The sequence below is a fragment of the Pseudopipra pipra genome, chromosome 14 (assembly GCF_036250125.1).
Source record: "Pseudopipra pipra isolate bDixPip1 chromosome 14, bDixPip1.hap1, whole genome shotgun sequence".
NCBI classification, from domain to species: Eukaryota; Metazoa; Chordata; class Aves; order Passeriformes; family Pipridae; genus Pseudopipra; species Pseudopipra pipra.
Genome location: NC_087562.1, coordinates 5,459,701 through 5,486,953, shown reverse-complemented (window position 1 = coordinate 5,486,953; position 27,253 = coordinate 5,459,701). Strand labels below are relative to the sequence as shown.

Genomic DNA, 27,253 nt, shown 5'->3' with positions numbered 1-27,253 from the left:
AAATCTGTCTGCACTAACATATGCGTGTGTGGACAAAGATTGGTGTCTGCATCTACAGACACAGTTTGACGTGGGATTGAAATGATATCAAGAATATCAGCAAGAACTGAACAACTGCCTGGTTTTAGCTCTGACAGATTATAAATAGTATAAATAAGATTTACTGATATCTCTTTGGGAATAAATAACAAATAATCCACAGAATGAGTGTATTTAAAGTTTTCAATAATCCCTTTGATTCAGAAGCCTTATGCAAGAAATCAGCCAAACCAGTGTCTTCTTGACCATCACAAGAAAAAAATACCAGGTGAGGCAGATTCCTCAAAACATTTTCCCAGTTTTCAAAGTGCATTGATAAATACAGATCTTCTCCTCAAGTTTCACTAATTAACAAATAAACCTACTATGTAACAACATGAAGCAATGATTGCCACAATCAGCAATGCCCACTTGTGAAAAAGGCTCCAACAATAAAAAAAAATTAAACCTAAAACCTCACAATTTTTGAAAAGCTGTAGTAATGGCTGCCTTAAAGATTACACATGGTAATCTTTGGATATTTTAACCAATATTTATTAGAGGGTTGAAAATATTCCCAAAGATCAAGAAGATCTTTATAGGAGGCTCCAGATTGAACCCATTAATACACTACCCAGGCTGCAGCAGCTTTATCTTGTCTAACTCTGACAAAATTAAATGCTTTCCAGTCACACAGAACTGCTTGCCATAACACTGTTCAATGTCAAAAAATACTAGTTAAAGCTAATAATAAGATTTTGTGAAAGTTTAAGCTTTTAAATGATGAAACTGTTACGTACATGGGTTTGGTGGATAATGGCTGTGCTAATAGTGTGGGAAAAAAATCATTTTGACACTTTAGTTGAGACTGAAGAAAAAAAAGAACAGAGACATTCAAGAAGCAAAAGTCTTCACACTGAATAAACCAGAGGGAAAAAAAAAAAAAGTGGGATATTTGTATAAATTATTTTAAATATTAGAAAGAAATTCCCTCTCTTGCAGCAACAGGGTCTTGCTTCTAGATGAGCTTGGGGTGAGGAGGATCTGTTCCATCTACCAGGACAAGCCTAAGCAATTTGAAACCTGTCTTAAAAAGAGCTGTTCAAAGGGGTTTAGTAGGAATGAATGTGACATAGTCTGGTCCTGCCACTCTGAGACACATCAGCCTCTGAGAGAAAAAGCCACATTAATCTGTGCTCTGGTAATGTTTGACACAACAGGGCCTTGGAGGTGGATTCACACCAGGGCTTTGTGCTGTTCTGCCCAACAAATCTGCAATCTATCCTCTAATGGTGGAATTAAAACAGAAAGCAAACAGAAACACAGGTCTCCAGTGGCATTTTAAGCTGGCAAAAATATAAATATCCAACCAGTACCTGCTTCACCTGTGGAGGACTCAGCTTTATTGTGCAACTACTATTAGCCACAAATAACAGCCACAACTATTCTGGGCCTTGGTTTTACACTTTGCTGAAAACCCAGCCTTGGGTTTAAAGCCATAACAAGGCACTGGCTTACAGCTAATAAAGAGTAAAGAGAACACACACCTAAAACCTAAAACATAATTTAATTTCCCGGCTGCTTCCACTTCATACAACTTCTTACTGATAGTGACATTATTAAGTGATAATCTATAATCACTTAGGGGGGAATCCAAAATATACCCAGTTGTCATAGACATTTCTTTAACTCAGTGTCAACAGATAGCCCAATCCATAATCACCTGTTTATACAGATTATTAACCTAGTTCCATTATTTAGAACAAATTAAAGAGTTACCAGATATTTCTGATGTACTCAATTGCTCCCTCCCTCTATTAAACTGCAGTTATAGTAAGTCTAAAACATCTAATTACAGCAAATATTGAGTATGTTACTTATAACACTGCACCTGTTTTAATCTTACAATATATCGATGTAGTAACATTCATATTGTACTTTCAGGCAAAAAGGATTGAATTTATCTAAAATATTAGTGTCTCATATGAAAATAGAGTTGAAATATTTGGAGATCCTCCCAATAATATGCTGACATCTATAAGGATGGAAGCACAAGAGTGCACCCATCCCCAGAAAGAAAAAGTAAAGCTAAAATATATATCTTTCTCTCCTCTAATTTAAGGGAAATGCAGGTAAAGCTGTAGCAATCATTAATGAGATGAAAGAAACCTCTAGATTAATGAAGCAGGTTAGTTTCCCCAGGATCAGGTTTTGTTGTGTAAATCTCACCAAAAATTAAGGCTGAAGGCATGTGACCACGATTCTCAAATAGAAGGAAAAAAAAGTATTGAATGGTATTAGGAACTTTTTTAAAAAAAAAATTAGTCAACAACACATTGTGGAGGTACCAAAATAATTTAACAAAGTCTACTAAGGTTATTAATAATTAAAATCCCCTTAATATGTGTGTTTCTATGGCTACACTTACTGTGTTTAGAATACAGAAAGCTCGTAAAACATTCCCAGGATTAGCAGCTAATATGAAGAGCAGAGATCATTTTGAAATTGATGTTTAGAAAGAACAGTCAAGTCAGTTCAACTATGAATCATTCATTTCAATTCCAGCCAGAGAAATCAATAGGCAAGAAAAGAGATCTCTCATCAGTTAGGACTGATTTTCTCCAGATCTGTCACTTTGGCCTGACTGAGGAATTTCCAATTGGCAACACGGTGTATCAGTCGTAAACTAAATCTACAGAAAAGAAATATTAGGAGAAATTATATCAGAAAATTTAGTTGCTAAATTTAGCCCATCTCCGGGAAAGGAAGAGGTAGAACTGAAGCTTTAAATCACCTCGTTAAAAAGCCCAAGTTCAAATGGCCCCCAGCCTCCAGAGGCAACTGCACAGTCAACAAATTAGGACAATTTGACCTGTAAACAGTGTGTCTGTCAGCCCTGATTACAGGTGTGAAAGGCAGAAAGGAAACAAATTAAAGTCCAGGAGCCCTTTACGATACAAGACAGCACCTGTCTCCAAAAGAAGTCACCCAAAGACAAGGGACCTCTCTCTGAGCAGCTCTAGTAATTCCACAATACTCAGGAGCACCCAGAGCTTCCCCAGAGGCTTCTGGGGGTCTGTTCCAGGGATTGTATCAGTCCAAGACTGAGTGGCTCAATAATCAGATATTATAATACTTCCTTTTACACTACAGGAGCCCAAATTATCACAAATGTCAGAAGAAGTAACTGTTTACCTCCCAGTTCTAACTGTGGACTACACACACTGTCAGGCTGAAGGAAATGAGGCACCTCAATTCCCCTGAAAATGTGGGCCTTGGTAACTTAAATCTCACTGCTTTCAGAAACAGCTTTTTATTTCTACCATTGCCAATATGCTTTTGAAATGCAGAATGACTCTATAAATAATAAAGCAATATTTGAAGACAAATAATGAGTCAGACATTCCTCCCCCCCCTTCTCTCTGCTTTCCAGATACATTTGGGTAATATAAACTGTATTGAGAAGAACAAGAGCTTAAACTTGAGGTGCTTTGTGGGAATACAGATCTGCAAAGCAACTATTTGTGCAGCCCCCCTGAAATCTTTTTGCAGTTTGTTTCCTTTACAAAGAGCAGTAAAAATAACAAGAAATTCGAGGGTGAACCATGCCCAGCAAATGACACAGGATTGGCCGTGGGTCAGTCCCAGGACACGTCTGGATTCTGCCTTTAATGGTGACCAGTCCCATCCTACACCAACTCCAGAGCTCAATCCATCAGGAATAACAGCAAGGACACCCTTTCCCTTTGGCCTCTACATCTTGTGACAATTTATAAGAATATCACAATGCTTGACAAAAATTATCAGCAGCCTCAATCCTTCGGTGCTGTTAAATCGTTCTGCAACACCATAAGCTTTTCATTCCTTGTCAGACTCGTTTGGGATGATCTGCAAACTCTTGTCACCTCACTGTCTCCTTTGCCAGATAATTTTTGTTGTGTTAAACAGCACAAATCACTGTAAAGACCCTTGAAAATATCTCCTGGTAAAACCTTCCCTATGAAAATCTATTTCCACGCTGATGTTTCAATCTCTTTTAGCCGAAGGAGTCATTTCCTCTCGGTGGAGAAATCCAAGTTTCTTGGTTTATTGATCAGATTTATCCACACCTGTGAGTCCTCCACGGATCTTTATACATTTATGAGATATGATTTGCCTTCAAAAGCTTTACATTGATGTTCACTTCATGATCATTCAAAGGTTTATCCATTCCAGTGGCTGCTACATCTTGGCTTTGCCTGATCTCCTGGTGCAGGAATGGGATTTAGGGGGCCGTTGTAGTTCCTAATGTTTTCCAAGGCTTCTTAAGGTGCTTTTTAAAAAGAATGAGAGGTATGTGACACCCACATTCCAGTGCAAGTGAAGCCAAGGCCCACAAGCAGTTCCATGGCACAGTCAGGAGCTGAACAATTCCTGCTTTGAGCTCTCTTCAAACTTGGTCTTTGCTGGTTTATAATATTAATTTTTTCTGGTTTGCTCTGAATTCATTCCCCTTCACACTTCACTTTGGATGCTCCTTCAGACTCCTGTCCCCTTCCTTTGACAACATCTGCAGAGTGGCACAGCCTCCCTTGGAAGGGAATGTTGATTTTCAAAATCTTGAGAAAAAACTTTTACTGTTAGTAATTCAGTTTACTCTTCCATTTCAACAGGACTTTCACTTTATTAAGGGAGGTTGGGGATTTTGAAGAACCTTCTTTTTGAACCTCCAGTGGAAACAAAACTGTTTGTATTGGGTTTGGGGTTTTTTTAAAGTTTATAATTTATTAACTAATAATTAGGATTCTCAAAAGAAAATAAATCAATAAAATTCAGTAATGGTATTATATGACCTTTTTTAAAGAAATAATATGTATAATAAATTCTATTGATACAAATTGATTTTCATGTTCCAGTGACCCTTAGCAAATTCAGCTTCACCCAACAGCACAGTAGTAACAGAGTTGATTCATTATGTTTTCCTGTTTACACAATTTCATCATGCTCTGTACTGTTCAGTTCATTGTATGACATTCATCCAGATCCTTATAGTTTTTCCTTTACATAATTAATGATTTCCCCACTGCTTATGACTGATTTAACCAAAATCCCAACCCTACCAGGAACAGCATCTCCAGTACCATTTGAGAGCTTCCTTTTCAAGTAGAAAAGGATGTGTTGAGGAAAGGCTGCTGTGCCAAACACCTGCTTCCTTAGGCTGATCTCCCAAAAAAACCCAGGATTCAAGTGATGATGCTCTCTGATCCATTTTCAGCCTTTTGCTCAGTTTTACCCAAATTTGTCCAAAACCAACCCAAGACACGAAGTTCCTCCAAGTTCAACGTAAATTGTAGCAATGCAAGTGAAAAGACCCACTGACACCTGTGGAGAAAGGGAGGAAGAGTCTCCATGTTGCACATGGATATTCATGGATATTCATGGATATTCATTTCCCAGCCAGGTCAGCTGGAGCTGCTCCCTCTTATCCCAGTTTGAAATGTCAGGAAGCAGAAAATAACACCAGTGGTGCTGAGGGCACTGTGGGATTATTTAAGGTCATTGTGCTTGAGGTGTTATCACAGATAGAGGACCTGGGTTTGTTGCAGGAAACTATTATTTGTAGAAATGAGCTTTCATCACTTCAATTCTCATGAAAATAATTATAACATATTGTAAATCAGGCTGGAACACGAATTTCTGTTAAATTAATATAGCCCCTGAATTCAAGTTGTAGCCACACTCAGCTACACCCACACTTGCTTTTTTTTTTTTTTTTTTAATATATTAAAACACATGTTATTGGATTATAGGGATCACTACTACTTTCAATTTCTGGCCTTCATTGTTGAACAGATTTCTATTCTCAAAACCCATTCAGAGGCTCAATTGAAAATGTAAAGCTTAATAGCTTCGTCCGTGCTTTGTAGGAATGAAAAGAGAAACTTCTGAAGCACTTGGAACCTTGATGAAAATCCTATTTTCCAAGTGTGCTTTAAAAAAATTTTCCCTAAAAACATAGTGAATAAAGTATAACTTGATGTATACATGAGAAGCTTCATCCAAGCATCAGCCAAGGAGAGAGTTCCTGAAAGTCTGGATGGGTGTGTATCAGCCTGTCCTCATTTTTATGCACCTGTATATATAAATCCAGTTTAGAGGGCATAATTCCTGGATTTATATTCCAAATATAGAAATTCCAATAATTAGCACAACTCCACAACAGCCTCCAAAAACATAAAGAACACGATGGTCAAACCAAAAATCGATGCTCGTGATAATTTAATGACAGAACATGAAAAAGGAGGTTGATCCAAAAGGAAAATTATCTGAGTTTTTCATTTGCCTTTTCTTAAGCAATGTTTCAGTGGCAGAAAGTGATTTTTCTCTTTGTGAGTGAATTTAAAGAAAGTAGATGGTCAAATTAGAGTCTCCTTTTCAAAAGATAAGCAAAAGGAAATTGCTTATTAAAGGGGTTTCTCTAGCTGGAAATTTTAGGTCAACAGTGGATCATTTGATTACAATGAAATAATTCACATTTTTATATGTTTGACCCTGAAAGAAAAACAGGTCAATAGAGTAGAGCAACATTTACTTCCAAATGACATATTATTAACTGTGATAAAAGACTTTGGCTTGTCTTTAAAGAAGGTGAGGCAAAAAAAAGATGTCCTCATTATCCAATTTAAGCTGTGATGATACTCCAGTCATGCAAGAGAAAAAAAAAAAATCAAGAATCATCTATGTATGATAAAACCAAGAGCAAAACACAGAAAAAAAGGTTAAAATTAGTTACTAATCATTGAAGAGAACCAGCAGTTAGTCAGAAGGAAGAAAATTGCTATTGTTTCCCAAGTGACAGCTATTTACTCCACCTTATAAATGAGCCATACACAATACATATAATTTTTCCTTCTGGAAATACTCTGCCAACCATCTTTTCTTGATACCACTTTAACAAGCCACAGCTGGTAATATCCAATTTGTTGCCAGACCACTCTGCAAAATACCTTTATTAAAGTCTTTCATTAATGGAGGCAGCAAGGTTGACAGTATGACAGTATTTAGTTTGCAAATTGGCAGGGATAAGTTAATTTTGTCCCTAAAATGTCATTCATTTGGATATTGCTTTATATTACACCATAAACTTGCTAAGAACTGACTGTATGATAAGAAACCAAAGGAATCACTTGGAATGGAACAGGAAAACGATTAGGTGGAGAAGGTTTAGTATTCAGATAACTAACAGGTCACATCTGAAGGAGTATGAACCAGTTCAGAGCTATCAAATAAATACCTCAATTGATTTAAAGGTAGCTCTGTGTTCATGTTCTCTCCCCTGAGTTCAACATTCTGCAGTTGTCATCTTCTTACCAGTCACATATTAACTCAGCACTCTGCTAATTAACACTGTGGAAGTCTGTTGAATTTCTCATCCTACTTTGAAATAAAGTGGCCCTATAAGTAGATTTGTAGGGGAAAAAAAAATCACAAATTAAAGGTACCAAACAGAAATGCTGGAACCAACCATCCCGTTTTCCCAACCCAGGATTACAGAATTAGGCTCAAACTCGGCCCTGCTAAGAATGCAGAGATCAAGTCTTTGCTCAAAAGTATCCATTCAACAAGAAAATAACTTTTAGAAACCAGACAGCTCGAGTGGGCATTCCAAACAACTGAATTAAAGCAAGACAGAAAAAAAAGTCAAGTGGATAAAAACAACTTCCCACTGGTCGAATTGGGAATATGGACAATATTGTCGAACTGACAATATGGAATTGTCTTGGAAGATGGTAGAGATGAAAGTTAACAAAAAATCAGTGTAGTTTCATGAAAAGCAGAGTTAGAGAATGGCAGAACTGAAGGCAAACTTACTTTGAACAGTATAGAGAGAATAAAATGTCGTATTTTCTAGAGTACTCAACTAAAGTGTTTTAAACATAATCCTACGTAGCTTGTCTAGTCAGGTTAATGATTTATAATGTGTGGTTACTTGTGGAATTTTTGTCCTTGCTAAATAGCAAACATTTGTCTTTGCCATTTGGCTTCCCAGTATTTTCACTGGAAGAAGAAAAAAATAACCTTGTGAGCTTTTGCAGTTTGAGTATTGGAAAATAACGTGTTCTCAATCACTCTTACAGTGTTTCTCTTCCTGTCTTTTTAATTGCATCTTTTTTTCCCCCTCTGTGTTTTGCACCTCTGTTATCCTGAATCCCTGGAAGGGCTTTTGGCTGCTGCTGTCAAAAGCACTCTCCATTTATAGGAACAGCAGGGACAGAGTCACACCCCATTTATTTAGGGTGAGGAAGCTGACACAGGCCTGGAATTTTGGGGAGATGTCTCAGGTTTGCTTTTGCAAGATGACCATAATCAACCATTTAAGAAAAACACCTTGGAAAGGTATCTAACCCTGGGTATCATCAGGTGAAATAGCTGTTATGTCTAAAAATAACCCAAATATTTTAAACTTGACTCTACAATTAAATTGATGTGCCAATGAAAAATTATTTGTCTGAGTTTTATTTCATCTTAGTTAATGTATATAGGAAATTTACTGGCAGGGACAGACTTTTTTTCACCTCAGCCTTCATCTGCAGCAAAGTTTGTGACTATCAACTTTTGAGATCAAAGTTAACACAAACAGTGTGACAGTTAAACTGTGTATACTTTGCTGAACAGCTTTAGAGCATACAAATCTCTTGCTTGCTGCTCTCCTTAAGGTCATTAGTATGATTTATTATGGAGCAGGAAATTAGGTACTGGATATATCAATATGGGTCAGAAAATTCAATTCCATCATTGCCATATAACTGCTTTATCTCCAACAAACTTGTAACCATAGTAACTGGATTAGAAAGTATTCCTGAAATGTTTAAAAATTCTTTTATTCTTATTAACAACAATTCTTATTAGTCTTATAATTCTTATTGTTTTCCAGTTTTCCAAGGCATCTGCTGCTCAAGATTCTTCTGAAGGTCTTAAGTAAAGGGGTGTATTTCAACAAGATTTTCCCTTAAAATTGTATCAGCTGAAAGAGAACAAATGTATTCTTTTGGAATTGTTTATGTGATTATAAGTATTTTTCAAAAAGGGAAGTTTGAAGAGAGACCTCTCAGAGTAAATCTGAAGTGCTGCTTTCACTTAAGGCTTTGTTAGGACATCAAATACATACCCTTTAATGAAAATTAATATGCTGTAGCTTAATAATTCATGTACATGCATTGAAAGCCCTTTAATTTAATGGAGTGCTGCTCCTTTCATTACACTCACTGCTCAGGGAGGTTGGTGTTTTTCCATGAAGGTCAGAAGTGTGCCATTCCTCCTTGCAAGCCAGGAATTTAATCAGATGTTCAACTCTGACATCTCCCACTGCCCATTCAGGCCCAGCTCAGCAGGATATTGCACATTTTCCAGAGCACCAGAGCAGCAGGAGAACTCCAGGTGTCTCTTGTGTCAGGAGCAGAAGCTGCTGCATCGTGCAACTGTGATCATATATTTCTCAAACTTTGTGTTCCCTCCTCAGTACTTCTGTTGGAAATTAATTCCTCTTCTCTGGGTACCAGAAACTTTTCTTTTAATCTTATGCCAAAATTTATATCTATTAGTTATTACACCAGCGTATTCCTTCTGCTCAAATGATTTTTACACTCGCTCTGGATTTACAGAAAATGCCTCTGCTGGGCCAAACAAATTGAACTCATATATATTTCTGCCCAATCTCACTGCACTAGTACCAGAACTTGATTTTTCTGTAATCCCAATCCTTTTTTTCTTGCTGGATTTTTAAGAGCTTTATTTATAATGGTGTCTTTTATTAATACTCTCTTTATTCCCTAAGTGCTATTCATCAATAACACCTTTTTCCTCCTCCTCCCACCTTTTCTACCTTGTTTGCTGCTTGTTTAGATATCCTCAGCTGTGGATGTGCCTTTTCCTGCCTGGATTAACAGACACACTTCAGCAGAGTGCTCTGCTTATGCACCATCAGACTGACTCAAGAAACCTGAATTCCTTGTCCCTGAGTAATTCCATCTACTTTTGGAAAAAGTCCCTCACCTTGCAATGCTTCCCAGGAGACAATGGTTTCCCCACCTCCCTGATGGCACCACTTCAGCTCTCACTGAAATATTCTTTCCTTTTGGACAAGTCAGAGTTCCTGCTGATACCACCTCCTATTTTCTGAGCATCCTCTTTGGAACAGCACCATCGTTCCATTTGATGTGACGATGATTCAAAAAAAAAAACAACAAATGGATCATAGAAAATAATTTTCCAAAACCCAGCAGATTTTTCCCCCAGACCTCAGACCCACGTCTGGCTCTGCTGTGAGAAACACATTCTCCTGCTTCCCCATCATTTTTAGTAGCAGACACAAAGATTTAGACCAAGAGCTGGGACTCAGACTTTACCAAGGGAGCAGTTGGTGAGCAGTCCCACAGATCTCTCTCTTGGGGCTGGAAAGGATTTGGGGTATAAATATGTTCTGCACATCATTCCCTTCTCTGCCAGCACACACCATTAGCTTCCAGGTTAGATCCCCATCCTAGCTACTAATTCCTTTCCTCCTCCACTTCTCTTTAGATTCCATCTCCCTATCCTCTCACTTTCTGCCTAATTTTCCAGTAGAACCAAAGCACTTCTTAATTCAGCTTTTATTTCACTGCTGTTCTTGTTCTCTCTGGTCTTTCACATGTCCTCCTCTAATCTATAAACCTCCTCTCCAAGTTCTCTTCACAGGTTGATGGATCACGATCATCTCTCTCGACACTTCCTTTCAATTTTTTGCCTGAAGTTTGACATTTTTTACAGCTGCATCTTCAGTCCATAACAATTCTCTTCTGGGAAGCATATAATTTATCCTGTATAAATAGTCTCACTAAGATAGCCACTCAGAAAATAGTCAGCTTCCAGCAGCTTTTCCATCCAGTTATCTTTAGCTTCCTCCCCTCTTCAGGTTTTTTTTTCGACTGCTGCATTAACAGACAAGATGTGTTTTCTCTTTGCCTTAAATTCACAGCTCAGAGGAGGAAAAAAAAATCCAAAAAACCCACTTCCTCACAGATCTTAAAGATTTCTATCCTTGTTGTTAGGCTGCACCATGTCTACTCTTGAACTTTTGTTGGGGTCAGTCCTGCCACCTCACTGCAGCTGAGAGTGCAGATCAGAGGCAGGAAGGACATATACAATTCTGATCCAAAATACCTGAAGAAACATCCCTTCCTTCCAGAAGGACAAAACAGACAAATAACTAAGAAAACATTTTCACTTACTGTCAAAAAAAAAGTTTTGTTTTTACTTTATTCAACAGTTTCCTTCAAAGTCTCTTGTGTTTCTCTCTTTCTGTGTTCTGACCTTCACTGAGCACACAAAATCCTGCCAATTTTTACCAGGCTGCTCATGGCTTCCAGAATTTGCATGCCAAGAATTACAATACTCATTCTTATGAAGGACAATTCCTTTAAATTAAAGAATAGAATCCTTGAGTCATCACATGTCCACCAGCAGCATGAGAGCAAATCCTTTGAGCCCGTAGAAGGACAGTCTCACTTTGCAGGTGTCCTTCTCTCCTAATGCGTGGAAAAAGGGCTGGAACTTTTTGGCCACCTTCACAGTCACCTTCCTGCTCCTTGATCTCTGCTTTAGTGTGAGGATTAAACTTCTAAAGTTCATCCAGTTCATCACCACAGTTACAGGTGATGGGATTGTCCTCAAGTGGATGCACAGAACCACCACTCTCAAGAAAACATTTCCACAGCCTGGTGGTGAAGAACCTGTCACTGCAATCACAAGCTAATCCTGCATCCCACTGGTTTGTGTTTCATTTGGCTTGATGTGGACACGTAACCAGAAAAGTAACATATGGAGAGAGACTGAAAATTGAATATCAGATCCCTGTGCTATATCAGCAAGAGCTCAACAAAACACATCCATAACAGTGGAGAGTTGTAGCCTGGGCCATCTGGTCACAAAGGCCCATATTACCAGGATTGTATTAAAATATTTTAATCTCACTGTTTTCCCTCAGGCATGAAGGATGATATGCAAAATCTTGAATTCTGCTAAAAGGTGAGATTTTTTTCCACCTCCAAACACAGCATGCCTATGATAGTTATTTAATTAAGAGATCCCCTAATGAAGGGTGTGCAAATAGCAAGGCAATAATCCAATTCCTGAGTGGGTTTGCTGGAAAGGCAGGAACAGCACAGAGAACAGCCTCTACACATGTATTTCCTTGTTAAGCTAAATGCTAATTCAAATTTTTGTAATTAATTTAAACAAAGCAATGTTTCCACTTGTCCAGTGCAGTATCTCCTTCCTGATACATATAACCAAATGAATGATGTGCTCTAAAATCCCTTTTTTTGAGTGCGTGTGGTATTTTTTTTCTGAATTGTGAAATAAAAATTAATTGTCCTCTCCCTTCTCTCCTATTTCTGCACATCTGCCTTGCTCCCAACTAAGTGCTAAAAAGAATTTCAATTATTGGCTGCTGCAATCTCTTCCAAACAACCTTGTGCATTTCCAGCCAACATAGCATGGGGTAGAAAGCAGGAGACAGTCAGGACAGATGCACAAAATGCACTGGTAATTCCCTAAAACAGGCAAAAGAAAGGGAAAATAACACAGTGGAAACTTAACTGCTCTGTGAACATCCAAACAGAACGAGTCCTGTCTGAAATATACTTCATTCAGTCAGGAAAGCTTCACGTTCCTTCTCATTTTTGAAATTCTGTTATAATGCACAAAATATCCATTCTCTGAATGTTTTATCTCTTCCCCAAAACACTACAGAAAGCACAGCTCCTGAATCCATCTGCAGTGTCCCTCTGCAGGGATCACAACAGACCAGAGGTGGCAAAGCTGAAGCTCAAGAGAAACCCATCCCCAGCAGAAGCTGCAGCTCATCAGCCCGTGATGCATCAGCGCTGCCCTGTGGAGGTCCCAAAATATTTTAGAAGAGGAAATGTGTTCCTCATGCCTTACAGAAGTGGGCAAATAAATGGTGGGGTTTTTTTCAAATCCGTGAAGCTACATAAACTTCACAACAAACACCTAAATTTAGGTGAGACAGATGATCAACTTTTTCTACACTTTGTGCAGGATCCATGAAACAAGTCCATGAAACAAGTGATCTGGGTTAATAGAAGCATTCATTCTACTCAGGAAGAGTTCACAGCCCATCTTATGAAGATCTGTGACAAGTCAAGTAAAAGAATAAAAGAATTGCTTTTATTTTATTTTAAGGTCATTTTTGCATTGACTCCAACTGAATTTCTTAGCTGGGGTACAACAAACTCTCTTCCCTCCCATCGGTGTGTCTGAGGCTCCAAAGCTCTTTATTCATACTTTGGTCAACATTCAGTTGCAAATTACTGCAGTTCAACCTAAAATTCCATTATTTCAAATACCTCCAAACTTTTTGTCTCGCACGACACGTTTACAATCTATTTTTCTACTCGCAGTAACCGCAGCCAAAACACTCAGCTTGATCCCTAAATTAGAACTATGCTGAAAAAAATAAAGAATCCCGTAAAGAATCGTAAAAATTCTGACAGCTCAAAGCGTTTCAGGGTGCTGATCATTTGCAGCTCCTATAATTTAAACATCAGTGGAGGACAGGTTTTCTCAGGGCCTTTGAAAAACAGCCCGACAGATGCTTTTCCACTCCTGTGTTTGCACATCCTGTTGTGATCCCCAAGTAGCACTTCAGGAGCGGCAACAGATCAGGCTGACAGGAGGTGAGGAAAACATTTCAGCACAACCAGGACCTGATTGGTCTCATTTGTGCTTCAGGAGCCTCAGTCACCACAACCATCATCCCAAACTTCCACTAAAAACAATGAAGGCATTTCTACAAAGCAACTCAGGCTGCCTGAGATCCAAATATTCAGTGTTCACGAGCAGAAAGGGTGGAAGAGGGCTGGGGATAAGTAACCTTTTCCATTCTCTGACAGCTTTAAAATTGAACAAGTCTTAAAAATTAACTATTTATCACAATGATAGTTATTGATCATTGATTCTCAAAGATTGAAATGTGGAGGGAGGCCTTCACTGTTCAGAAATAGCTTTGGAAAGTTTAGAAAAATGTTAAAAAATAAAAAACACAGAAATTTATGAAATCAGTATAAATTATTGGTGGAGAGAGGGGAGAAAAATGAAATCCTCATAGATTATTCTTTCTTTTTACTGATAAGGAAACAAATTTTCCTAATTATTTAAGTAGCTGATTAGGTGCCTGTTGGCTTAATTACATGATTGCATCACTAAATGGCATCAATTGTAGAGTAAAATCGTGCCCTTGAGCTGTGTATTTGGCTCCAGCAATCACACAATGGGAGTTAGGAACAAACTCCACATCTGTGTGTGCCACCACGGCATTAACACACCAACTGAAGTCTGAGGGAGGCAGAGCAGTCCCCGTGTCAAAACTGCCAACATGAAAACTATATTCATGGAATTATAACCTCTCATGCCTTCATGGCCATTTGAACAACTACTGGTGGTTTATTTTTTATTATTTTGTATATCTGAAGTTCTGGAAAAGTGGCTGTTAAGACCCTCATCTCTCTGATCACCTGCAGACACAAGAAAAAAAAACTTTCCACTTGTTTCTCAGACCTCTACAAACAACCAAAAATAAAAATGGAAACATCTACTAATATATATAGAAACATCTACTGATATATATTTTGCCTTTGGCCATGAGAAATTAACTCAATGAACTAATGTAAAGAACGAACAAAAAAAAAACGCTTTTACATGGAATACCTTATGATTTCCTTCTAAGAGTTGAGATGGAAACAAGATATTCCATACCACACAGTGGGATATTCTTCAGAACATTCCTGGCCAAGATCTCAGCCCCAACCCAGCACCCAGACACACAGGTGGGCAGCAAACTCTCCTGAAGAGAGCAGCTGCATTAAAACCACACCTCTGATCAAAGCCCTTTCCATGAAATCCTGCCATGAGCACAAACTATTGCCAGCTGTCTGCACAAGCCATTCTCATTTGTCTACACAACACAGACACAAAAACAATCTTCCTGATTCAGTTTGATATTTCCAAATGCTGTTGGAATATTACCATCAATGTGACAGGCACTGCAAAGCCTTAAGAGAAAGAGCTCAACTACTTAATAACAGAATTCTATCCAGGTCTAGGTTGACTCACCTTGCCAACTTGTCTGGGAAATGGTGGTCTTTGATTTTCAGGAATTAATATTGGAGTTGCCAAAATAGCCCTTTTTTGTCTTGGAATTCCAGCATTGCCTTCTAGTTTTAGGATTTCCTAAAAGAAAAGAAAAAGAGCAATTACAAAAACTTCCAATCCACTATTCAGTGGTTATTGCCATCCACTGCATCTTCAGGCAAAATCAACGTGAACCACCACATTCTAAGTTCTGTGGTACATGTTTCCCCAGCAATTAGTGATAACATATCAAACCAGGTATTTAAATCTGTCAGGTTACTGTACTTATTACAGTGACAGCAGACAGCCCATATTCATTTTCTTTTCATGTAGACAAGTTACAAAGCTGAGAAAGTGTGTTACCATCCTAACCTGATGCCTGCTGAAATCATAAATCTTAAGCAAGGTCTGGCTTACCTCAAATACTTGTAACAAGACCAGTAAAAAGCCACACTTCAAATGTCTTTACATAATTTTCATGTCCTAAATTGCATCTCTACTCACTTGCTTCTCAGTCCAGGCTTTCAATCAAACAGAACTGACACTGAATTTGCAGACACTGTCAGCAGGTAATGAACTCTAAATAAACACCAAAAGCTTGTAACTTCAAAATAGACTCCAAAACCCCAGATGTAACTTAAAATATCAGCCAGCAGGTTAATTGGTGTTGGGTGCTTTGTGTTGGGGTTTTCTTCTCCTTAGAGAAAATCTCACACTGTATCATCAGAAAGAACAAAAGTGGAAGCTTTTTAAACACAGGCATTGCTTTTCCTGCTGCATTTTCTGGAGTATTTATTTCTAGCTGAGCTTCAGGCAACTTTTATGAGCCACAGTGAACTCTTCACAGCGGCCTCTGGCCCCTGGAAAACTTTGTCCATCACACCTTTGCTTCCTCTGCCCTTCTGCTTTCTGATCCTCTCAGTGCTCTCCCTGCAGGAGCCGCAACTTTCCAGCTCCACCCTCTTTTTCTTTTGCTTCCTCCTACAGTCTCTGCAACTCTCTTCTCCAAGCACAGTCACTACCAAGGTCAAAAACAGCCTCTCCCCATCTCCCAGAGCTCTTCCCTTGATCTAGGCCCCTTTTTAGGAAGAAAAAAAAACTAAAAAGAACACAAAGAAACCTACACAAAACAAACAAACAAACAAACAATAAGCCCCAAACTAACCAAACCAACCAAACAAAACCCCAACAAAAGCAACAAAAGTACACATTTGTAGTGCATTGGGAACTGTGGAACTGAAAAAGATTTTGATCACTACTATTCATTCAGGTTGTTCTGACAATTTTACCCCCAAAAAATTACAAGTTGAATTAAATGTCTAATTCCAATAAGGCAGTTACATCCTACAGATAACACTTTGCTCTCTTCATGAACGAACTCCCAAAACTGAAGTTTCTCAGTCACTTCTGGAATCCATGTTGTTGTTTTAATAGCTGATACTTCGTTACATAACAAAAGCACCATCCCTAGGCTGTATTTTTATAAAATTCCAAAGCTGGATGAGTTTTCTTGGTGGCACAAATTGGATCCATCAGCCAAGATCTGCACAGGCTGCTCCTGCTGCCGTCTGTGTCGGTGCCCCCCATCTAACAAGTCTCCCATCATCAAAACTCTGCTCTACCTCCACCAGCTGTAGCATCACTTCTCAAATTTGACAACAAACAGCAGCAAGGGAAACTCAAGTTTTCACCCATTTGCTTTAGTCATGATAAAGTCAAAGAGCAGTGGGAACCACACAGAGAATCCCTTCTCACAAGGTTGCCAATTTTCATAACTTTTTGAGGCTCCCCCTGACAGAGCTCCCATCTCTCCCAAAGGCTTTGCCACTTCTCTCTAATCTTTCAGTCTGAAGGCCACTCGGGTCCCTATTTTTGTCTTTCAACTCCTCTCCCGAAAGAATTTTCCTTAATAAAAATTCATGAGAAAGTTCAAGATAAAAACATTTGAAGTGTCAACTAAAAAGGAAAGAGCTGAATTCTGTTCCAAAGGCAAATGCCCAGAGCAGTGAGCTTTCAAAATCACTTACACTGTAAACACAGCAGACAGATTGGCTGGCACGTGCCTGGGACACTTCTGAGGACAGGAATGGGGACTATCAGCACATCCACAAGGAGACACCAGTTCTGCAGCTCAGCAGCAGCAGCAAGGCTCAGCTGCTCCCAGCTTTCACTCCCACCTTCACGGTTGTCCTTCAGCTCATGAAGGTGTCAGGGAGAGCTCCCAGGCACGTGTTCTTTGCAAATGAGCCAGCCATTCACATTTACATAGCTTTGGATCGTGAAGTGGTTTGGGTTGGAAGAGGCCTTTTAAGACCACCCAGCCCAAGCTCTCTGCAATAAGCAGGGACATGGAATCACAGAACCACAGAGTCAGCCAGGTTGGAAAGGACCACTGAGATCATCAAGTCCAACCCTTGATCCAACCCCACTGTGGTTCCCAGCCCATGGCACTGATGCCACATCCAGTCTCATCTTAAACACCTCCAGGGATGGAGAATCCACCCCCTTCCTGGGCAGCCCATTCCAATGCCTGATCACCCTCTCTGTAAAGAATTTCTTCCTGATAGCCAACCTAAACCTCCCCTGGCAGAGCTGAAGACATATCCAACCAGATCACTCTGCTCTGAGCCCCATCCACCATGACTTTGTTTCATGTTTCTTCCTATGTTTGAGGAGGAAAAGGGAATTTTCAGATTGTTCAATACCTAGATCTCCCAGTTTTGGTAGTCATAGACCCCTAAGCAATTAGTTCATCCCTTTCCCATGGCAGGTTATCCTTGCACTTTTCCAAAGGTCCACAAATGTAAGAAAAGCCTTAATTATATTCAATGAGTCAACACTGAAGTCATTAATATAAAGAAGTGAAGTTCTAAAGGAAAGCAGAAAGGTGGTAAGACTTAAGGCCTTCAAGTCCAGATTTCCAAGCAGGACTTTGGAACAGGGGGGAAAAAAAAAAGTAAATAGAATTATTTGCTTGTTTATTTTTGTTTCTAAGCACAATTAGTCTGTTGTGTGGAGAAAAAAGCTTATGCAGATTGGGCACAGAAACGTGAGTGCTTCTTCTCTGAGTGTGTTTCACACTGTTTATTCTTCAGATCTCACTGTGTTTTTTTTAAATAGGGATTTTTCATGATGATTTCTCTCTGTCTTATCATCCCCTGGTGTCTAACAGCAATGACTGATTAAATGAGTAGCCAAAAGCATCACTGTGGAAAGCAGGTAAACAGAGGAGAAGAAAAGGTCAAGAGCACTTCACCAACACTTTCAATAATTCACTGTTGTTTGTGGTATCATAATGATTTCCCTGTTTGTAAAGAACAGGGGAGAAGAAAAAACATTTTGCTTAATGCCAAGCAGCTGCAACTGATGGTTTGATCCTCAGTTCAGTATATAAAACAGAGAGAGGATGGCCACAGTCACCATCTGCTTCTTCCACACCTTCTGCTTTGTACCAGGGACAGAAACATGAGGTGTGTGTCCAGAAACACCCATCCACAAGCAAAATTTAAAATTATTATAATAAATACAGACCAACCTAAGAAAATGTACCAAAAAAAAAAATCTTTCTGACTGTTTTGGGGTATTTTAAGCCAAAATGGTAGGAGAGAAATCGTATCAGCTTCTTTACTTTTACTATTTAACTACAATATCACACCCATGATCACTATATTTCCAGAGCCCTTCTCATGGTCAGTGGGTCACCTGATCAGAACTAATATTTCACTGTCCACCATTTCAGAATCAGCTTACACCCTATTTTTTACTTCATTCATTTCCCTTTCTAGACATAGAATTGGCACAACAGTTCAGCACCCAATGTGCTGATTCACTGGCAGGAAAACCTGATTCCCTCTTTACTACAAACAGCCTCCTCATTTTTCCAGTATTTAGTTTAGATTTTTACTGAGAGATGCCAGTCTGCCCCAACTCCAATCCTATGCAAGTTGCAATTTCCCTGCAGCCCTTCAGAACTCTGCTCTTTCTTTTGTTTTTCTTGCTTTTCACCAGGGGTTCTTGGGAGTGTCCAAATACTTGAATATTTGAATAAATGGCCCAGTCACTCTCCAGCAGCAGGAACCATTACTCTTGACAAAGAAAATTTCATTAGAACTTGTCATGGGAATGAGGTGGCTGAATACTCGTATCGATTTGTCACACTAAGGGTTGGAAGCACCACTGGAGTGGCAATCAGTAATCCACCATGGGCACCAGAAAAATCCTGGAGTTTCCTGCCATTCAGTTGGTTTTATAGACTAAGGTTGATGGTATAAAATGGGGTCAGTCCTAAATACAAAAAGTAAAAATAATTGGATGCTCGTTTGAAATAGGATGTTGTAATGAGTGGTGTATCAGTCTTTCCAGAAAATAACATCTCCACATAATAGTGATCAATTAAAGCTGCACACAGATCAACTTAAGAAGTCATTTTATACAATTCTCAGCTGAAATTTCAAAGTGTGCTGTAATAATTAGTTCCTTTATATTTATTTCTATCATAGGAATATTGTTAATATCTGCAGTATTAATAGTAAATTATTTCTAAAACGTGCCAAAACAGAAAACTATTCTCTCATGTTGGTACTAATACAAAAATCTAAGAAAGATGCTGGAACTTTATTCATGAGTTAATGAACAACTGTCTAACAAATAATTAACTCAGTGAATAAATTGAAGGATTTTAAAGGTCAATGGCATTCACACAAACATCTGCTCAAAAGTATACTGTCCTCAAAGCCTGCAAATGTCACCTTAAGAGTCACTTTGTATACTTGGGAGGAACAAATCCAGTGAAAATCCAGCTTGCTGAGGGGGATTGGGTGTTTCAGAGAACATAAGTTTCCAAGCTTATGAAGCACAATCAGATACAACATCTGGGTAATGGAAATTGCTGGTGGAACTTGATTTAATTACACTGGGTGTTTCTACAAGTATAATTGGTGCATAAATAGAGAGGCCCAGCCTTACAGTGCCCAACTGATCCATCCATTAACTGCACAACCCCTTGGGAATCTCAGAGCACAGCTTTGCTCAGGTGCCCTTCATCTCCCTGTGCCAGATGCATTTTTATAGGATGGAGGTTCCTGTTATCTTTAGAGCCAAGAACATGTTAGGAAAAAAACTTATTCCTGTTCAAATCATTTGGTCATGTGTAAATTAGAACTATTTTAATGCTAATATATTCTAGGGTATTTTTTAGACATAGGTGACAGAAACTGTCGTGGAGACACATCTGAACTCTTGCTTTGTGAAATGATTCATTCAATTATTGCCCTGAACTTCAGCAGTATCTTTTTGTGATGGAAAAGTCCTGTTTCTATTTAAGTATAAGTTTCATTTATCTTCCCATCTGCCTTATTCTCTGTCAGGGAAAAGTTTTTCTAAGATGGTAACAAACTAAGTGCCATTAACTTTGCTTTTGTACACATTAACCATGGGAGTTACCTATACTGAGAATAATACATGACCAAGAGCCTTTCCCTTTTTTAAATTGACATTTCAGACTATTCTTGTCATCCTTTAGAGTGTTATTTTCATTTTGAATCATATGTGAGTCACCCCCTCTTACAGGAAATCTCATATTGGTTCCACACTGCTCATTAAATATAATGAGGTGTCCCTTATACACAACCAACCAAATATGCTCTGACTGCCTCATCTGTCAAACTCAGTGAAATACAGGCTTAAGGAGAAAGACAATTGCTGACCTTATGCCTCTGTCTTCACCAGGATAAACTAACAACACAGCACTTATCACTGGTAAAAATACCCTTTTCTCCATCTCTCCTGTGCTTACATTTGTTGCAAAGCAAACAAAATCAGGTTGCTTTTACAGCATGCCAGGAGAAATGCAAAATTCTTCAAGATGTCCCAAAACCTTCAGATCCTGAAGGAAATGTAATTTAAATAAGGAAAGCACTTGCTGATGCAATTGCCAAGGCATACAAGCCTTATGAAAACTGTCCTGTAATAAAAATTTACATGGAAGACAGGAGGGTTTGACTTTGTGGTTTTGGGAGTTTTTTCTCATTTAATGACAGCATCTGCCATTGGGTTCCATGCCAACCTGCTACTGAAAACAGCACTGGACACACAGTGGAGTTCTGGAGCAATTCAAATATTTCAAAAACCTGATCCTGTCGAGCTTTAGCCAAGGCCACGTGGAAAATACATCTCACAGCATGGACACAAGGCCTTAACTTCTTACTCTCAATATTCCTGCTGAGTCCACTGAGTGGACTCCTTTCTCCACTTATATTGGAGGAACTCAAAAAGCAAGAGCTTCCCTTCATCCCCAGCAAGGAGGGAAAACATCTGAATGAATGGCCCAGTCGCTCCCCAGCAGCAGGAACCATTACTCATAGAACACACCTCTCAGTTCTAGGGCATGTTAAATGAATCAAAGATGAACCCTTTTGCTGGGGCAATAACCTCTAAAAGAGCCACAAAATCCACGGGTCGGTAGCACACAACTGACGACTCCAAATGTGGAATAACACAAGGAGCAAGGAACAAGCTGTTCATTGTTTCACTTCTGGGATATAAGGACAATTTCTAATAAAGAAAATCTATTTCTTACGTAAAAGAAATGCTATTCATAGAAGAAGTTGTTTTACCTTGGAAAGCCAGCTTTGTATGTCTTGCTGCAGGGCAGGCAGCTGTAAGTATACAGCAGAAAACCAACACATTTTATAGCCATGTTCTGGATTCAAGTGCTGTGGAATTCACTGCATTCTAACAGTGCTGCACAAAGGCAATTCCATGATACCCTAAAGCAATATAAGTATGATAAAGTCATGTATGCTGTTTAATAGATCTGGCAGCTGCAGTGCCAGTGCTGTGTCTGTATGGATGCATAAACCCTCTGCTTCCTACCTCCTACAAGCTACAAGCTTGTACAACTAAAGCCTTCTCAGTCCTGCTCCCCAACTATTCTCTAAAAGCTCTATTGCCATGTATTCCTTGTAATCCCTCAATTCCTTCATCACCTTCATTCCCTCAACTAAACAACCCCTCATCCCATAGAACCGTAGAATGGTTTGGGTTGGAGGGGACCTCAAAGCCCAGCCAGTGCCACCCCTGCCATGGGCAGGGACACCTTCCACTAGCCCAGGCTGCTCCAAACCCCATCCAACCTGGCCTTGGACACTTCCAGGGATGGGGCAGCCCCAGCTTCTCTGGGCAACCTGTGCCAGGGCCTCCCTCTCCACCCTCACAGGGAAGAATTTGTTCCTAATATCCCTTTGAAATCTACTTTCTTTCAACTTAAAGTCATTATTTCTTGTCCTATCACTACATGCCTTTGTAAATTCTAATTCCAAACACTGATTATTTACCTTGCAATTCTTCTCTAAACTCTGCACAATCCTTCTGTTCTTCCTGTCACCTCCTGCATTCCCAAATAACAACTCACTTTCTCTTACTCCAGCTCTCAGTGTAATTCCACAAGTCCTATTTTTCTTTCAAAAATATTCATTCCTTAACATTCATTTTGAATTTGTTTCTCGTGAACATTGGTGATACAACTTTACCCAAGATAAAGCCATCTTAAATTTACGTTTCTTTCTTTCTTTTTTTTTTAATAACTCTTTTAAGACAAGGTAAGTAACAGCAATTCCTCATAATGCCATATATTTAACCCCTGACTTTCTCATCGGGAGCTGACATGACATGCATGAAATTACTACAGCAAATAGATTTGTATATGCCACAGATCACTCTGGAGCTTGTGAAATCCCACCATAACACTTCCAGGACCTTGTCCTCCCCTCCCCTGCCATTTTCCCAATGCACAGCCACCCCCAAGCCAATCCAAGAAATGCATAAATTCTGTCAAATTGCAACAGTGGCTTTTTAAATTCAGTGTGCATGTTGGAAGCAGCAATTCCTGAAGTGGGACAGCAGGCAGAGAAGCCCAGTTAAGCTCCCAGCAGACACAGGGTTTCCAAATCTTCCACATCATTATTTGTCACTTTAAATAAAAGCAGGTCTCTATTTAAAATGAGAATTCATGACATGTTGGACAGATACACACATTAAACATTATCTCTTCCTTCTCTCACCATCTATCACTAATCCTGACTGTCCAGAAAAACATCTTATTTCCCATGCTATCAAATCCTCAGGAGGGAATGAGAAATTCAGCTTTTGGCCTGAGATTTCACAAAACACACCTAAAAAATCACAATGACTGTATGTCCTACAACCCTCCCCTGTACATTTGGACAACCTGAACTGTGAGTGTCCATTAGCTGGGCACATCCAGTTGAATCCTGCTTTTTGCACAGCACTAATTACATACAGGAGACACACTTAGGGGCAAATTGCCCATTACCTCATGCTGGAAAACAAAACAAGACCCCTTTTATTAATAGTCTGAGAAGTCTGTTTCTATTTTCAAGGACAGTTTAACTGGGAGGGACTTTCAGCAACTTCCATTAGAACTGGTGCACTCTTAAATGCGATGTAGTGCTGCAGTCACACACCTGCACCATTTCCCTCCTCCTTTCCATTAGAGCAGGGCTGTACTGACCCACCAGCAAAAATAATGTTCCCTAAGACTGCCAAGCAGGAATGCACTTGGCTTAGCCCACAGGTCTGCACAATAAACCAGATGGGATGTGTTCTGTCAGACCTGACTACGCATGCAGGGTGCTCTGCAGAGCTGCACTGCCTGTGCTGGCCTGCACAGGAGCTGCCAGACTGACAAATGAAGCACTAGTCTGTGATGAAGACAAAATGCCCACTTAGATCCAGGCTACAGCAAAGCTCCTCAGTCACCAGGCTGGGTTTGGAATGTGGTGGAAAGCGCTGCCATGGTAGTGCATTAATCCACTTCAGCACTCGGCCCAGCTCCTCGGAACAAATTAATTAACAGGCATTAACTGAGTCCAAAAAGCTGAAATTGCAGTGTATTAATCCACTTCACAATTTGGGCTGTAGTTTTACTCTTCAATACAAACAAATTAACAGCCAGTACGTGGCTGACAGCAGCAGCTCAGCTCTGTGCTGTGATACAATAGACGGGGCTGGAGGTTCTTGTGGGCAGCTTCTCATCACCACCCGCTGGGCTTTGTACTGAACTTAGGCTGCATTTGTCAGAGATGAAAATACAACACCTAAACATGCCCTGTGTTATTTGTTCCCACCACAGTTACCTAATTAAATTCACAGGACAATGCCTCTTAATTTTAAACCTTTCGTTAGTCTGGACAGTCTCACGTGGTATTGCTGAAGAAGAGAGAACACGGGTGAGGTTCTAACCTAAACATTCACCTGCAGTAAAGCAACTTTTTAAAAAGTATTACTACCAAGATATGTAAAGAAATCACAGTCATTAACTCAAATTTGACTTCTAGAATCAAGTTCTACAGATCCTGTAAAATACACCGGTTCAAAATAGCAACATTAGTTTGGTTTTGCTGCATCTGTTTTAGGGTGGGAAATCAAAGCTCAGCTTTTTTTTCTCAGAACATTTCTGAAAGAAAAGTGAAGCATGCAGGATGGGACCTGGACATAGGCTTGGAGATCTTGGTGGATTCTCACATTTCTCCTTAGTCACATGCTGGCAATTAACTCTACTTCAGGAAGTTCAAAGATTGTACCTGTCAGGAATCAGAGGCAAATTAATTGTTGTACTGGAACAGATCAATGATTCAGGAGCTGTAGCATCAAGCTGCTAACAATATTAATTGCCACATACTTCAGGGAAAAGAGCCTAAAATGGCAGGAGTATAGTTTACAATGGTTTGAAGTTGTTTTTTCTGCTGAAACTCAAGTCGAGCACAGCTTTACAATACATGAAATGTGACACCCATAGTTCTCCACTGTATATCATTAAAATTCATATGTTTGGATGGGAGCATTTTGCCCTAACAACCTGCAGCCATAGGAGCATGGAAATATTTATATTCCTTACTTCACACCTGCTGACCTTTAACTGAGCACCTCTGTGGGATGAGAACAGTCCCCACCTACACAAGCACCAAATAAATAGGTTTTATAAAGTTTGCTGGCCAAGAGAAGACAGATCCAAACTTACTCCCCTGCATTCGTTTGGCAACTCCATTGCTACTTGTTTTTGTAGCACTGGCCACGTGTTACCTACTCTGTGTTTCTGAACAGTGGGAAGCAGCATCCAAGATTATTAAAAAGAAATAATAGTCTCCGAACTGTCAGAGCAGGGCTGGAACACTCCATAGCTCCCTGTTGACTACAGTAGAGTGACTGAGCAGGGACAGACAGCCCAGCAGCCAAAGCCTCCACAGGGGACAGAGGAGACACAGGTTCAGTATTGTTCTAATAATTGCTTCCAGAGACCTTCAGTGAATCGTGTTATTTTAACACTTCCACTTCACAGGCCTCTTGATTTCTAATCCAGTGTGTTTCTGAGAAAGCAGTGATACATTCAAATGCATTCAAAAACCTGGGCTCTGACCAAAACAGAATATTATCCACTCTTTATTTCCACTTTATCTCTTTGTTCATATTTCATATCTGTTCAGTTCTATCAGAAAAGCTCTATTTTTTATCTATACACATTTTCTTGCTCCCAAAGTAACTGAAGTCATTAAAGCCAGGCCTGTGATGTCTGCTGCCTTTACTGGCATATTGGAATTTAAACAAGACAATTCCAGAATCAAAAACCTGAGTTCTCACAGCTTGAGCTAAATCAGCAAAACGTCTCTACTCCTCATAATTATCCATCATGCAGCCAGCCCCAGAAGAATCTCCCCTGGATGGTATTTAAATGGTTTTATGAATCTGTAAGATGAATACTTCTCTTCTCATTGCACGTGCCAAGTACAAACGTTCTGCCTCAAAATGTGACCAAAGACCCATTGTGTCTGACAGATCATGCACAGCATGTTGCTACAATAAAGTGCACAATTTCCAAGGAATGGAAGAAAATTCATTCTACTCTGCTATTCAACTTTCTTCACACCATTCCCTGTGGTGTCTGAAGGGAGCTCTGCTCCAAACCCAACCCTTCAGCTCAGTGCTCGAGGCTCTGGTTGCTCTTGCCTGACCATCACACAGTGGAGTAAATTGCAGTACCAGTCTCTTAGCTTAAAATAGCTTTGTTTTGTTTAACTTCTCTAATGCAAGTTAATAAATTGCAGCATTCATAATTTGATACATTTTTGGTCCTGTCTCAGTTTACAAACTGTCCATTAACAGACCCTGAAATCTGTGAACAAATACATTATCTCCCATTATACGCAAGTTTCTCAGATGAGTAATTTTTGATCTTCAGATTGCTCAGGCAGTTGCTTGGAAACATTTGTCTGTATTAGTTACACAAGTCATGTGGTATTATTTGTCTTTTCAGATTGGAGGGCTTCTGTGAATAAGCAACAGAGCGTGAAATGCAAATTTCATGATATAAAATTCAGACCTTGCTTTTGGCAAGGATTTGATTTATTACATTTACAGCACAAGATGAAAACAAAAAGGTTATCTCTGTGATCTGAATGACTTGACAGAGGAAGCAATGCCTGTGTCAATTGGAGAAGTAGTGGCATAAATTACAAAACCAAAAGAAATTTTAAAAAGATGAAATGAGGGTTGGAATAGTCATGCTATGGATTGAAACGATTCCATTGATTGAAATGATTCCATGCAATGGAACCTCTTCTGTTGATTAGCACTGTCCAAGGAATAATATTTTTCTAGATTAAAACACAGGTAGGTCAGAATAAAATCACGGGCACCCAATTAGATTATTACTTTTCTTTTTTAGAGTTTTGAACAAGTAAAGAAAGAGAAACAAGTATTTTTGTAACAACCTGGTGTCATTCAATGAGGCTGAAAAAAGTATTCACTGGTATTTTAACATAGATTATGTACAAATACAATAGAATCATTTTTCTGCTGATTTTATCAGTATGAAGGACTTGGAAACTCACACATTTTTACTTCTTTTAACTTTGCAAAAGAACCCCTCGTGTTTGCCTAAGTGTCTGTACACTGATAGCAATGCTTCTTCCTCTCTATCAGATGCAACAACTTATAAAATCAAAATCATTGGTTTGAAACTAAATACAGGACTTTACAGGCAGAGATTGAT

At 39.2% G+C, this 27,253-nt stretch overlaps 1 protein-coding gene across 3 annotated transcripts in view; it reads right to left on the bottom strand.

Moving 5' to 3' along the window:
* CDH13 (cadherin 13) overlaps nt 1–27,253 on the bottom strand; it is a 448,971-nt gene that overhangs the window by 246,333 nt on the left and 175,385 nt on the right. For all 3 annotated transcript variants that reach the window (XM_064670959.1, XM_064670957.1, XM_064670958.1), the window contains exon 4: nt 15,169–15,285. In XM_064670959.1, the coding sequence (XP_064527029.1) occupies nt 15,169–15,285 (117 nt within the window). The remainder of the gene's footprint in view (nt 1–15,168; nt 15,286–27,253) is intronic.